Source organism: Dreissena polymorpha, chromosome 11 (assembly GCF_020536995.1).
Source record: "Dreissena polymorpha isolate Duluth1 chromosome 11, UMN_Dpol_1.0, whole genome shotgun sequence".
NCBI lineage: Eukaryota > Metazoa > Mollusca > Bivalvia > Myida > Dreissenidae > Dreissena > Dreissena polymorpha.
Window position 1 is genome coordinate 28,941,231 of NC_068365.1, and position 14,574 is coordinate 28,955,804.

Genomic DNA, 14,574 nt, shown 5'->3' on the forward strand with positions numbered 1-14,574 from the left:
TAACATGCTTGATATGATTTTGAAATATTGTAAATTTTATTTAACATTGTCCCAATATTTTTTGTTTCAATCCAATTGTAATATGCCACAAAGTAAGATAAGATAAATATAAACAGTTGTGTTTTTTTTTCAGACAAAAGGCTGAGTCTGTCAGAACGTGCAATTTCTGTGACATCTCAGTCAGACATTGAAGATCCACCTCTGAACACAAATAACTCGAATGTCTACAATAATTCTGATGCTAACAATTTGAATAAGACTGCAAATACTTCAAACTCATTGGAAAATGGTGAATTTCTAAAGTCAACAAAAAATGACTGTAAATTGGGAACCATAGAGACCAAGAACTCAAATCACACTGAAAATACATCTGAAGATGGAAAAGAGAAGTCAGATGATGTTATTGACAATCACAAAACAGAAGAAAAGGTCAGTGAACAAACTGCAAAGGTCAGAGAAAATACTGGGTCAAAGGTCAAGGAGAGGTCAAATCCTCGTGAAAGTTTGTCAGACGGCATGAAGCTTGGGGAAAATGAAAAGAAGAGTGCCAGATGCTTCATAGATGAGCTGGCCAGGACTATACCCCATCTGTTGTCTCTGTATACAGTCACAGACGTGGATGAGGCTTTACAAGAATTTGCCTCCGATTTTGCTGAGAGTGAGTGATATCTTTATAGCTGCTATATATCAGATGGTGATGAAAAATATAAATGAACAACCTCAAGCATTCATTTCTCGGTCATTTAAACATCATTTAATAATATTTTGATAAAATTAAAATTGCACTTTTGTGGGAAGGCCCTTCTACAAGTAGACTAGAACTGCTCGCCTTGTTATTTGATAATTTTTGTTGAATGCTGTTTATGCCAAATTATATTTTTAGATGTTATTTTAACTTCAGATTTTAAGTTTTTTTAAAGAATTTTATTGGTTTTACCGAAAAGTATTGGATGATGTTTAGCAAGTAATATTTGAATACCGGGGAACAATAATGAAAGCATATAGGTATTGAACCATGATCATCTCTGTGAAATTCACATGTGCTGACATTATTCACATTTAGGACAATCTGTAATTTTGAACTTGTTTGCTAACAACGGGCTTCCTGTGAATTGGAGTGGTTATTTTTGCCACTTGATAACTTAAAAACCTGAACCATGGATTAAAAAAATAACTGAAAAATGTGTCACAATGCTTGCGCTATACTTCTAACCCACATTTGGTGCAAGCGTTGGCGTCAGCATGGCTCTCTGTCTGGTTTAAGTATACAGGCAACTTCTCCATTTCACTGTTTCTATCTTTAGTATTCAATTGAACATTCACATGTGTCTGTTTCATTGTGCGAGTTTTACAATTCTGACCTGCAATGTAGCAATATTATCCTACCTTTTATGTCCCCTGTCTATAGTGGGGGACATATTGTTTTTGCACTGTCTGTTTGTTTGTTGGTTTGTTTGCGTCAAACTTTAACCTTGGTCATAACTTTTGCAATATTGAAGATAGCAACTTGATATTTGGCATGCATGTGTATCTCATGGAGCTGCATTTGAGTGGTGAAAGGTCAAGGTCAATGCCATCCTTCAAGGTCAAAGTCTCATATAAATGGGGGGGGGGACATAGTGTTTCACAAACACATCTTGTTATACTTAGAAATTTGGGTTATGTAAACATGCTACTTCTTTGTGTATTCAATAAAATCTTAATAAACATGATTGGGGTCAATGATTGAGCTCACTGACCAAGTTTCATAAACTCTAACCTACAATATAGTAGAGTAATGCCATGTTTCTTGTTTTAGTTTTTAAAATTTGAGCTCTAAGTTAAAATATACATCAAATATGTCTTTGTTGTCTGTATATAATGTGACTGACAGATAATGTACATTTTTCTATAGAGACAGAAGACTAGTCAAATACGCTGGCTCTTGTTTTAAAACACACTCATTGGTGAAGGAAGACCATGGTTGTTTTTTTAATGCTTTTAGATTTGACAATCCTTTGTGAATTAAACACTGTCAAAGTCAGAACAATGTGTGAACCATTTCTGCAGAATTTAGCCTTTCATATTGAAATGTATGCTAGTTAAGAAAATAAATAAAAATTATTCCCCAACCTTTTAACTTGGTTAGATAAACCAATGGTTTTAATTTTTTTATGATTGGGTCCTTTCTGTTTAAATGTTTACTTAAATAATATTTCACAAATAATATTACACTTTTCAGACAACATGGGCCAGCTAGAGTCGCAGGTAGGCACTGATGGTCACCTGACCACGATGCTGAACGCTGACAGTATCTACTCCACGTCCTACGCAGTCCTCTGTCTGAGTCTGCACCTGCATATGAACAACTTCCACACCCTCGGTCATAGGAGTCTCATACCAGTGACTGAGGTGAGTCAAGAATGTGTCTATGTCTAGTTGAGGTATCTCATACCAGTGACTGAGGTGAGTCAAGAATGTGTCTATGTCTGGTTGAGGTATCTTATACCAGTGACTGAGGTGAGTCAAGAATGTGTCTATGTCTGGTTGAGGTATCTTATACCAGTGACTGAGGTGAGTCAAGAATGTGTCTATGTCTGGTTGAGGTATCTTATACCAGTGACTGAGGTGAGTCAAGAATGTGTCTATGTCTGGTTGAGGTATCTTATACCAGTGACTGAGGTGAGTCAAGAATGTGTCTATGTCTGGTTGAGGTATCCTATACCAGTGACTGAGGTGAGTCAAGAATGTGTCTATGTCTGGTTGAGGTATCTTATACCAGTGACTGAGGTGAGTCAAGAATGTGTCTATGTCTGGTTGAGGTATCTTATACCAGTGACTGAGGTGAGTCAAGAATGTGTCTATGTCTGGTTGAGGTATCTTATACCAGTGACTGAGGTGAGTCAAGAATGTGTCTATGTCTGGTTGAGGTATCTTATACCAGTGACTGAGGTGAGTCAAGAATGTGTCTATGTCTGGTTGAGGTATCTTATACCAGTGACTGAGGTGAGTCAAGAATGTGTCTATGTCTGGTTGAGGTATCCTATACCAGTGACTGAGGTGAGTCAAGAATGTGTCTATGTCTGGTTGAGGTATCTTATACCAGTGACTGAGGTGAGTCAAGAATGTGTCTATGTCTGGTTGAGGTATCTTATACCAGTGACTGAGGTGAGTCAAGAATGTGTCTATGTCTGGTTGAGGTATCTTATACCAGTGACTGAGGTGAGTCAAGAATGTGTCTATGTCTGGTTGAGGTATCTTATACCAGTGACTGAGGTGAGTCAAGAATGTGTCTATTTCTGGTTGAGGTATCTTATACCAGTGACTGAGGTGAGTCAAGAATGTGTCTATGTCTGGTTGAGGTATCCTATACCAGTGACTGAGGTGAGTCAAGAATGTGTCTATGTCTGGTTGAGGTATCCTATACCAATGACTGAGGTGAGTCAAGAATGTGTCTATGTCTGGTTGAGGTATCCTATACCAATGACTGAGGTGAGTCAAGAATGTGTCTATGTCTGGTTGAGGTATCCTATACCAATGACTGAGGTGAGTCAAGAATGTGTCTATGTCTGGTTGAGGTATCTTATACCAATGACAGAGTTAAGTCAATTATGTTTTCTTGTGATGACATGTGACCTGGTGCATGATGCACACATGTCATGAGCATAATTTGCTTACCCACTTTTTCGAAAATGTTTGAGTCATTTTGAAAACTGCCAAACATGTGTCAACTATTAGGTGACTGCTCATTGGTCTCACAGTGTTTCGCAGATTTAATGTCAACATACTTGTAATATATTGGAGTATTCCTTGATCTTTACTACTTGATTCAATTACAGAAACTAATTCATGTACCGGTAGATATATATTCATCATATTGAAACTGAATACACTTATGCAAAATGGTCAGTTCAAGTGTAAAGTTGAACATGTGTTTTGTAGATAAATGGGGTCATAGTTAATTCTGATATATGTAACCCATGCTTCTACAGGGCCTATCTGTTGTAGAGTGTGTCCAGGACAGTGTATAAATGAAAGATATTTTACATGTAAAGTAGAATATTAATTATGATATTTAAAAAAAATATAAGCATATTTCAGCATAGTTTAGAGTCAAGGTCAACTTCACTGTTACTAAAAGTATACAAAAACAATTTGATCTTAATACGTTTTTTTTCTGAAAATTATTTACCATGCTTTACTACATGTGCAATGTGTTTGTTTCATTATAATTTCCACTAGGTAGTAAGAAAAACTGTTTAAGGATAAGATAATCCTTTATCTGCGCTTACCTATGGCTCTATGGCGCACGTTCTGTTCCAGGGAGCGTTCCAGGACAGTGTTCTGGACACTGACATGTTCCTGTATCTGTCCCCAGACTGGCTCTCCTACGTGTACCAGGCCATACTGGCCGAGGACATCCTGGAACCATTCACAGGCATTCTGGAGGATGACTCGCCCCTGGTCTGGGCACTCACAGGTATCTAGGCCTGTCTCTTCATTGAAAGCATCTTGTTTTAGTTTGGTTAAGATATTTGTTGATGTTCTTAATTAGATACGAATAAAGGAAAGGGAATGTGATACAGAATTTGCTTAATTCAAGGTACGATTCTGGGTCTTTAAGCCTTTATCTCTCAGATACAGGCTTTGATGTGTTTGTTGTCACCTAGAAAATCAAATTAATTTTTATTCTTTTCTTACTAGATTCAAGTTTTGAAGGCTTCATTTGCAACTCTAAGATTCTGATGAGCAGCAATCAGCATAAAGCCTTAACAGACTGCATGTTACCAACAGCCTTTCTGGTTTTATGCTGGTTGCAAATAGTCATTTTAAAATTTGCTACTGAGCGTGAAAGGGTTAATGCTTGCCTCTTTTCAGTAAAGATGTCTTTTTTGTGTTTGGTTAGGATGTGTAGAGTGTACTGAAAGAGATCGAAATGAGGTGAAGTTCATGATCAAGAATTCGCCTCATTCAAGGGACGATCCTGAGTGTTTAAGTTCTATGTACACTGCACCTCAGTTTAATATCTCATGTTATTACCTCCTTTCAAGCACACAAATATATTACATATACTGAATCTATTCTGAAATAGGACTTGTATCTATGTGTATTTCTTTAATTGATGCTATTGATATTCTGTATAATTATAATTATTTGTGGGGTATAAATTGTGTTGGGTCTACCAATTGATGCATTTAACTTAAACAAAGCAGAAAATGAGTGACACAAATTCCAATTTTTTCCTAAATCAAAAAATCCACTAATTAAAGTGTCCACAAATTTCTTTCTTTGTTTAATCGCACAATTTTATGCCAACTAATAGAAATGATAAGATACACGCTTATCCATCTATATGCAACTATGTTGAGTCTGTTGTGCCTGTCAGATATTGATGGAGACAGCAGCCTGGGAGGCCAGATGATGAGGAACAGTGTCTCTCGTATGCAGGAGGAGATTGTGGTAACCGGGCACAATGTGCAACATGCTCAAGCAGGTGTGTAATAGTCAGAAAACAACATACCATGCCGAAAATAAAGTATTGTTCATTTCGCCTCTCACAATAGAGAGAGAAAAATTGTTTTGATCTAAAAATCCTAATAACAAAACTATGGACCAAGGAAAAAATGTTTTATTTGTCTATGGAGCTTTATAAACTTTAAAAATATAAAGCATATGTTATGTATTATAATGGTTCTATTGCATATCAAAAAGGTAATGAGTTTAATAAAATGTAATTGTATGATCCTTGTTCTGGAAAAACAGGGCTTAATGTATCTGCATAAAGTGTTGTCCCAGATTAGCCTGTGCAATAGCTAATCCGGGACAACGCTTTCTATCTAGACTGGATTTATGTTAACAAGAAACTATCTTTAAAAGGAAAAATTAAATTTAAGCGAAAAGTGTTGTCCCTGTTAAACCTGTGCAGACTGCACAAGCTAATCTGGGACAACAAATTATGCTCATGTATTTAGCCTGGTTTTCACAGAGCCAGGATCATATTCATTTGTTAATGATATATTAAAAAAATACCCTTGCAGGAAAGCTAATAGCCAACCAGATCCTGCAGGCCTGCTGGGATAGCATTCTAGACATACTGACGACCGTTCTGAGTGGCAAGAGTGTGATAGGGGCCACCAACATGCTCGCCATCATGATAGGGACAGACGGGGCCAAGGAAGAGACCCTGCGTCGTAGGGACGCCCTCTGTAAATGCCTTGATGGCCTGCAGATAGCTGCAAAGCTGTGTTGTTCTCTAGGTGTGTGAATGTTAGGTAGTAGGGTTTCTTGTGTAAATGCCTGTATGCCTTGCAGATAGTGGTAAAGCTTTGCTGTTCTCTAGGTGTGTACATGTAAGGTAGTAGGTTTTCTTGTGTAAATGCCTTGATGGCTTGCAGCTACTGGTCAAGCATTGCTGTCCTCTGGTGTGTAATGGGGGCTCGCTATGGTAAAACTGGGCTTAATGCATGCAGGTAAAAATTCTTTTCAGATTAGCCTGTGCAGTCTGCACAGGCTAATCAGGAATAACATTTTCTGCCTGAGCTGGATAATCGCTTTAATGAGAGTTCCTTAAACTATAAAATACCATAGAAGCAGAAATATTTGTCTCTGATTAACCTATGTGGACTGCTGGTGTATTAAGCCCCATTTTCCCATAGTGAGGCTCAAATGGAAGGTGATAGGTAGACTGTCTTGTGGTTATGCTTGGATGGCTCGCAGATTGCAGTTAATATGTTTTCACTTTCTTGGTATGTTCATCTACTGCTCTTTGAAAGTGGTAGAAGCTAACGTGCATGATATTGTAAAATTGTGGATTTATGAAATTCAAGTGCGTAGTTGGCGTCCTGGAGAACAAGGTCAGCTCAATATTACACGAAGTTTAAATCAGATCAGCATGAATCATTGCAATGTTGGAGGCATAATATCTCAGCTATATTTTATTACAGCCAGATCACATAAAGCACCTGAAATCTATGGCCTTGATAAATTAATAGTTGGAAACAAAACCATGTCTGCTCTCTACTTCAAAAAGTTTTAATCATATTATCTTCAAACTTGCTTGAAATGTTTATTGGTAAAATATTTTCACAAAGTTTGAAAACCAGCCTGATCGCCAGAAGCACTTCTAAATTATGGCCCTTGAATTATCCCAAATCTGCCAAATTAATGTTGTCTGCAGTCTTATAAGTGGTTTCTAGTAAATAATGTGATTTTGCATTAACCAATCTTAATGAAACTTTAGATATAGTAAGCTTGTAGAAACGCTTAGTAAATTAAAATTGGGTATAGCTTATTTAACCCTTTCCCACTTAGAAGCAAAGTAAAAATGGCTATGTGCAAACAGCATAAAACCAGAACAGCCTGCTAGCTACTCGCATCTGTTAAGGTTTAATGCTGTTTGCTGCTCATTAGTATCGAAGGGTTTGAAATGAAGCCTTAAAAACTTGAATCTAGTAAGAAAGGTCTTAAATTAAATATAAATTTCTAAGGGACTGCAAATGCATGAAATTACGTATCTTAAGTGGTAAAGGGTCAATAATAATCCACTGTGTGACTCCCTCAGGCCTTCAAGAGCGTTGTGAGAGTGTATTCACGTTACTGGCCAACACCTCGTGTGTGATGGAGGACTTGATTCACGCCAGTCAGGTATCCCCGGGAGAGCGGGCGGGCCAGAAGGGTGGCACCCTTATGCCCCAGGCCAAGCCCAAGCTGGTCACGCTGCACGCGTCCCACGTGCTCAGTATGGACGCTATCATGACTACCGGCCTGGAGATTGGTAGTCACTCTATCGCTTGCTGGAAACAGGTCTTCAGGTAGGAACACACCTATCCATGTTTTTGCCAAAAATAGTTTTCAAGCCTCCATAGTCTGTACATCTTAACTGTTCGTACTTGTGTAAGAGTTTTGTAACCTTTTATGCCCCCTGGATCAAATGATCGGGGGTATATTGTTTTTGGCCTGTCTGTCTGTCAGTCAGTCATTCATTCATTGTGTGTGTCCCAAAACTTTAATCTAGGTCATAACTTTTGCAATATTGAAGATAGCAACTTGATATTTGGCATGCATGTGTATCTTATAAAGCTGCACATTTTGAGTGGTGAAAGGTCAAGGTCATCCTTCAAGGTCAAAGGTCAAATATATGGCGTCAAAGTGACGCAATAGGGGACATTTTGTTTCTGACAAATACATCTCTTGTTATTTACAAATTATCCATAACATGTTCAATGGTACTTGCAGGTGCTGTGCTTTTATTTCGGAGCTGGAGCGTACGTATTTCAGTGGAGGTAACAATCAGTCCAGTTTGCCAAGAATTCAACAGGAGCAGTCCACACCAATGGTTGCAGCCCTTGAAGAGGGGTAGGTGAAGATAGAGGGACACTTGTATGGAGCCCATTACATCTTATCTAGCTTTTCTGAGCACAATGTGTTCAGTGTATATTGGTGGTGAGGCATAAGCATTTATTGTCATTTGTCTGTCTTAAATTTGTCAATAATTTGCCTGTGAATGCAATTGAAACTTCACCTTTTTATTTAATCTTGACCAAAATTGTGTTGTTTAACCATATCATTTTTGGATCTTAAAGAAGGCAGATATTTTATCTGGATGATATTGGATTCTTTTTCAACATTCTATGCATACATCCTTATGGTTTATTATTCTTATTAAACAGATAAAAAACCTTCTATTAGATTCCACATACAATCACTCATTGACAAATTTCTAGAGGACAGATTTTACATGTGCACTTTGAGTAGACTAATTGCCACTTTGAGCATACAGATAGCAGATAGGAAAAGTTGCAACAAATTTAATTACTCTCTTCCAAAGGCAGAGGGCTATAGAATTGACGTTGTTCGTCCGTATGTCACAAAATTTATTTTTGGCAGGGGATATCAATTTATCAAATTTGCTTGTATGTTTGTGGATATAGACTTATGCTGTGCTTATTTTAATATGAATATCTTTCCTTTTTTTCCAGGGAAGATGACATTTACACCATACCACTGACCCCTATAGTCCCAGTAGCCCCTAAGATCAATGTGGCCACCCTGATTGCCCAGAGCAGTATAGAGTCGGGGTGGGACAGGGCAAAATCAGGGGCCGGGGAGCTGAACTCTGTACAGGCCTCACAGGCCCTCTGTGGTCTTAGTCAACAAGTGGACCGGTGAGGGAAACTAATGCTTATTTTTATTATACCCACCAAAGGCATTTGGTTATAGAATTGGCGTTGTCTGCCCGTCCATCATTCCTTCCTTCCGTCTGTCTGTCACAACATTTTAAAAAATTGCAGGGGATATCAATTCACCAAATTTGCTTGTTAAAGCTATTAATATTGATGACATATCCATATTTTATCAAACAACAACTGAAATAAAGTTGCATATTTCTGTTCTTATTCCCCTACCAGTCTGTGCGTCTGCCTTAACCTGGTTCCCTCGAAAAATTAAAAATCACTCAGCTATTTTGATGAAACTTGAAGTGGAGATTGAGAAATGTATTTTGAATATGCATGTTATTTTGGTCAGACAAGATGTTTGGTTGCCATGGTTACAGAAATAATTGAAAATTACAATCCAGATCCTGCAATTACTCAAAAGTTACTCAAGCTTGGATGATGACACTTGGTATGTGGACAAAGGGTCATATGGGGAATATGCACATTATGTCATGATTTTTCCTGAGACAATTTTTATACGCCCGTATAAAATACGGGACGTATTATGTGAAACCCCGCGGCGGGCGGCGGGCGGCGGGCGGCGGGCGGCGGGCGGAAGGCATCACTTTGTCCGGACTCTAATTCAAATTGTATTCATCCGATCTTCACCAAACTTGGTCAGCAGTTGCATCTAGTTGATATCTAGGCCAAGTTCGAATATGGGTCATGCCGGGTCAAAAACTAGGTCATAGGGTCAATAAGTGCATTTTCAAAGGGGCCACTTTGTCCGGACTCTATTTCAAATTGTATTCATCCGATCTTCACCAAACTTGGTCAGCAGTTGCATCTAGTTGATATCTAGGCCAAGTTCGAATATGGGTCATGCCGGGTCAAAAACTAGGTCATAGGGTCAATAAGTGCATTTTCAAAGGCATCACTTTGTCCGGACTCTAATTCAAATTGTATTCATCCGATCTTCACCAAACTTGGTCAGCAGTTGCATCTAGTTGATATCTAGGCCAAGTTCGAATATGGGTCATGCCGGGTCAAAAACTAGGTCATAGGGTCAATAAGTGCATTTTCAAAGGGGCCACTTTGTCCGGACTCTATTTCAAATTGTATTCATCCGATCTTCACCAAACTTGGTCAGCAATTGCATCTAGTTGATATATAGGCCAAGTTCGAATATGGGTCATGCCGGGTCAAAAACTAGGTCATAGGGTCAATTAGTGCATTTTCAACGGCGCCACTTTGTCCGGACTCTAATTCAAATTGTATTCATCCGATCTTCACCAAACTTGGTCAGAAGTTGTATCTAGACAATATTTAGGTCATGTTCGAATATGGGTCATGCCGGGTCAAAAACTAGGTCACAGGGTCACTTAAACCATTTCAAGCATTCAGCATGGTGTCCGCTCTCTAATTGAAGTAATTTTCACCCGATCTTCACCAAACTTGGTCAGAAGTTGTGTCTAGACAATATCTACATGTTGGTCAAGTCCAAATATTGGTCATGCCAGGTTAAAAACTAGGTCACGAGGTCACTTACCGGTAGTGCATTTAAAGCATTTAGCATGGTGTCCGCTCTCTAATTGAAGTAGTTTTCATTAGATCTTCACCAACTTTGGTCAAAAGTTGTGTCTAGATGATATGTACATGTAGGTCAAGTTGAAATATGGGTCATGGTAAAGTTATCAAGTTGTCCAAAGCCTTAAAACGGGCGTATCTTGTGACAGTTTGGCACTCTTGTTTGTTTTCATTGACTACAGTTGCAATGGTAATGAAGATAAATGAAAACTCAAATATGGACTTGAGATAAGTCAACAATTATTAAAGTTAGGTAGATGAAACATGATATGAGGCTAGATGGTCATTCCGGAAAATGCTCATCAGTTGAGTTTTTGTTTATCTGGCCCTCTTTCCATCCCAAAAATACTGGTTAAGGGGAAAACTAAAAAAAAAAATTCAAGCAAGATTGATGAAACTCAGTATGTCAATAAAGGTCACTATTGGGAAAATGCAGGTTATATCTTTTTCCAAAGGTAAAAATTGCGGTTGCCTTTTTGAAAGAAATAAGTGAAAACTTAAATCTTCATCCTGCCATAACTTTGAAGTAATCAAGCTAGGTCAACAAAACTTACAGAGATCCTGTTCTTACTCCAACAATTGTTTTGTCCGTGAAAAAGCTCTTGTTAAGCCAATTAATTTGTATCTATATTGTACACTATTTTGCAGGGTATTTGAGGATGCTGCAAACAACTTGAACATGAGAGCATTGTCTGGTTTCCTCAGTAGTTTGTGTGAAGCAAGGTATGTACTTCTCTGTATTTACAATTACATTCAAGGAATGCTTTGGGAAAATGGGGCTTAATGAATATGTGTAGTATTGGCTCAGATTAGAATGTGCAGAACACATACAGGCTTATCAGGGACAATATTTTGAGCATACACTGAATTTTTGAGACATCCTTAAATGATACATTTGGGACAACACTTAATGCATTAAGCCCTGTTTTCCCAGAATGCAGATCATTCATTTTTTACAATTGCTTATTTACTGCACATGCTCAAATCTTGAAATTACCTGAACAATATACAGGCAAAGTTTGAAGCTGGCTCATGTGTGTCCAAAAATTAGGTCACCTGGTATGATGTTATGTAAACTTTGTTATCACTTGAGAAGCCACATTTATGACTCAATTTTGATGAAACATGGTCAGATTGCTTATCTTGACAATATCTATTAAGTAAAGCTCAAATCTGGTTCACATGCGTTCAATAACTTATATGTCAGCAGGTAAAATCTGTGAAAAACCTTGTATCTACTGATGAATTTGAACTAAAGACACAATTTTGATGAAACTGTAAGATGAGTTGAAATGTTTGTCATGTGTGTTTAAAAACAAGGTTGCCAGGTCTAACCTGAAAAACAAACTGTTAACCCTTCTAATAACCACATGTATGTCTCAATCTTGAAAAACTTTGGGCAGTATGTTTATGTTGACAATGTCCAGACCGTATGAATTTTGAAACCAGGTGAGCACTTCAGGGCCATCATGACGCCCTTGTTATCTTGAATTGATTGAATTTCACAGCAAACAGCAGTTGCAAAAACTAAGCCGAAAGCTTGCGGAGTTGGAGGAACACCCGACTGACACGCCTATAACACCCCTCAACTCCCTGCATCTGTACAGACTGCAGAGTGTGCTCATAAAGGTTGCCCATAGCAACCGCCCTCTCATCCACATCATCAAGGCTTGGAGTGTGGTGTCCGCATATTTAGTGGAGGTATCACGTAATTTTTTACATCAATTGTTTACAAGCATGTGATTATAAAATCACATTTTGGACAATTTATGTTTTATGACCGATAAAAAAACAAATAACAGATACATCATTTGTTCATCTGACATTTCAATCTGAAATATGGAACATGTATAACACATTTGTAATCATTTAACAGTTTTCTTATTTCCAATACTTAGTGTGACATATGTTTGTAACATGCTTGGATGATTATTAATTTTACATTAATTTGTGTATAATTTTATTTTTCAAAATGGTACAAGGTGCAAATAATTGCAAAATATCATTGCCAATTTATAAGTACCAATGTAAGAAATAGATACACTGATACACCCTTATAAAACAAAATGGTGATTTTATTTCAGTAAACAATTACCATTGAAAATGTATAATAGGGGACAAAAATATTTCTAAACTGCACTCGTCCTGCAGGGCGAATGCGTTAAAATTTTAACTCGTCCTGCAAACACATGTACTCGTCCTTCAAATATGTGTGAAATAAAGATTGCAAAGGGCTGATATGACTAATTACTCAGTTATTCATGCCAGCTGATCACAACCGTACTTCACGATTAAAAAATTCTTTAAAAATCAACACTTACAGTGAATGCAGTTGGATGGTTCCCTGTCAACATGGACGCGCACAGTTTACACCAAAAAGCCAATATTTACTGGGGACACAGTCTCGCATAACGATGCGCACCAGCTGTATGACATTTACAACTACAATTTCCAGTTCATTCGCGTTCTACTTTCGGAATAATGAAAACGAGTTTTACTGGTCAGAAAATACAAATTTTAACATCAGCTTTTTTCACTCATCCTGTAGGACGAGAGCCTTAGGGAAATTCACTCATCCTTTCAAGATTTCACTCGTCAATACGAGCGGACTTTTTGTCCCCTGTATAATTACATGCTGGTAAAACTAGTTTGCTCAAACTGACTGTGATCATGTCTCTCCCAGTCTGCAGGTCACAGGGACCGGAGTGTATCCAAGATGGCAGTGGCATGCGTTCATGACTTCATCATCACGGTGATGTCCACACACAGTGAGCTGGGTCACTTCCACACGAACGAGATGCTGTGTAAGACGTTTGAGAACATCCTGTGTCTGGAGCTATGTGACGGGGACGTGCAGGATCAGGTAAGTAAGTTCTGGGCTGGTAGTCACAAAGACTCTTGGGGAAAATTGAAAGGCTTATGTTAGAGATAAAATATGTTGCAGATTGTATTGTAGATGAAAATAGCTTGTTTTATACGAATTAAAGCGCATTCTAGGATCGTCCTTTTTAATAATATTAAAATATATAAATCACAATAATAACAACAAAAGCAAATGATGACTTCTACTGAAAGTGAGTAGTCATGCTAAATTCACAACAAAATCTATTACTAACCAAACTTTTATATAGTGACAAAAAAAAGAGGAACATGGACTTTATAATTAATTGTTCTAATGTACTGTGTCAATGCCCATTAAAATTTTGTCGAAACATTAAACTAGATGACATATGCCAACATCAGTTTTTCTGTGTGCTTGATTCGGTTTACATTGGAATCAATTTACTGGGGGCTTATTTATTCATCCAAATGTTATTCATTTGCATCTGTATTGTAAAAAGAAATGAAGCTGGAAATTGGCACATTTTTATGATAATGAAGCTTCTGTATGACAGTGCTGTATTTTGAAAAAATGCATATCATAGATTTTATTGCTTTTGTTATGGTACTTTCAGGTCTGTCTGGCTGTTCCCTTAACCCTTGCCCACTCAGAAGCAAAGTGAAAATTGCTATGTGCAAACAGCATTAAACCAGAACAACCTGCGAGTAACTCGGAGTCTGTTCAGGTTTTATGCTGTTTGCTGCTGTTCAGTAACTTAGGGTTGGAACTGAAGCCTTAAAAATTTGAATCTAGTAAGAAAGGTATTGAATTAAATGTAACTTTCTAAGGGACTACAAATGTGTTAAAATATCTAAGTGGTAAAGAGTCCACTAAATGTATTAAGCCTCCATATACTATCTGATCTTTGTCTGTAATCGTTTCTCTGTGAGACCATGGTCTAGTGGTAGGATGCTGGAATAGGAAGCATAAGGTCCCTGGTTCAACTTCAGCGTAGACCACGGAGTTTTTCTG

The 14,574-nt window shown here is 37.8% G+C and overlaps 1 protein-coding gene across 3 annotated transcripts in view; it reads left to right on the top strand.

Moving 5' to 3' along the window:
- LOC127850808 (brefeldin A-inhibited guanine nucleotide-exchange protein 3-like) overlaps positions 1-14,574 on the top strand; it is a 58,727-nt gene that overhangs the window by 22,581 nt on the left and 21,572 nt on the right. For all 3 annotated transcript variants that reach the window (XM_052384132.1, XM_052384130.1, XM_052384131.1), the window contains exons 14-24: positions 134-658; positions 2,222-2,391; positions 4,303-4,459; positions 5,366-5,473; positions 6,018-6,236; positions 7,541-7,790; positions 8,215-8,334; positions 8,958-9,143; positions 11,370-11,444; positions 12,230-12,422; positions 13,405-13,584. In XM_052384132.1, the coding sequence (XP_052240092.1) occupies positions 134-658; positions 2,222-2,391; positions 4,303-4,459; positions 5,366-5,473; positions 6,018-6,236; positions 7,541-7,790; positions 8,215-8,334; positions 8,958-9,143; positions 11,370-11,444; positions 12,230-12,422; positions 13,405-13,584 (2,183 nt within the window). The remainder of the gene's footprint in view (positions 1-133; positions 659-2,221; positions 2,392-4,302; positions 4,460-5,365; positions 5,474-6,017; positions 6,237-7,540; positions 7,791-8,214; positions 8,335-8,957; positions 9,144-11,369; positions 11,445-12,229; positions 12,423-13,404; positions 13,585-14,574) is intronic.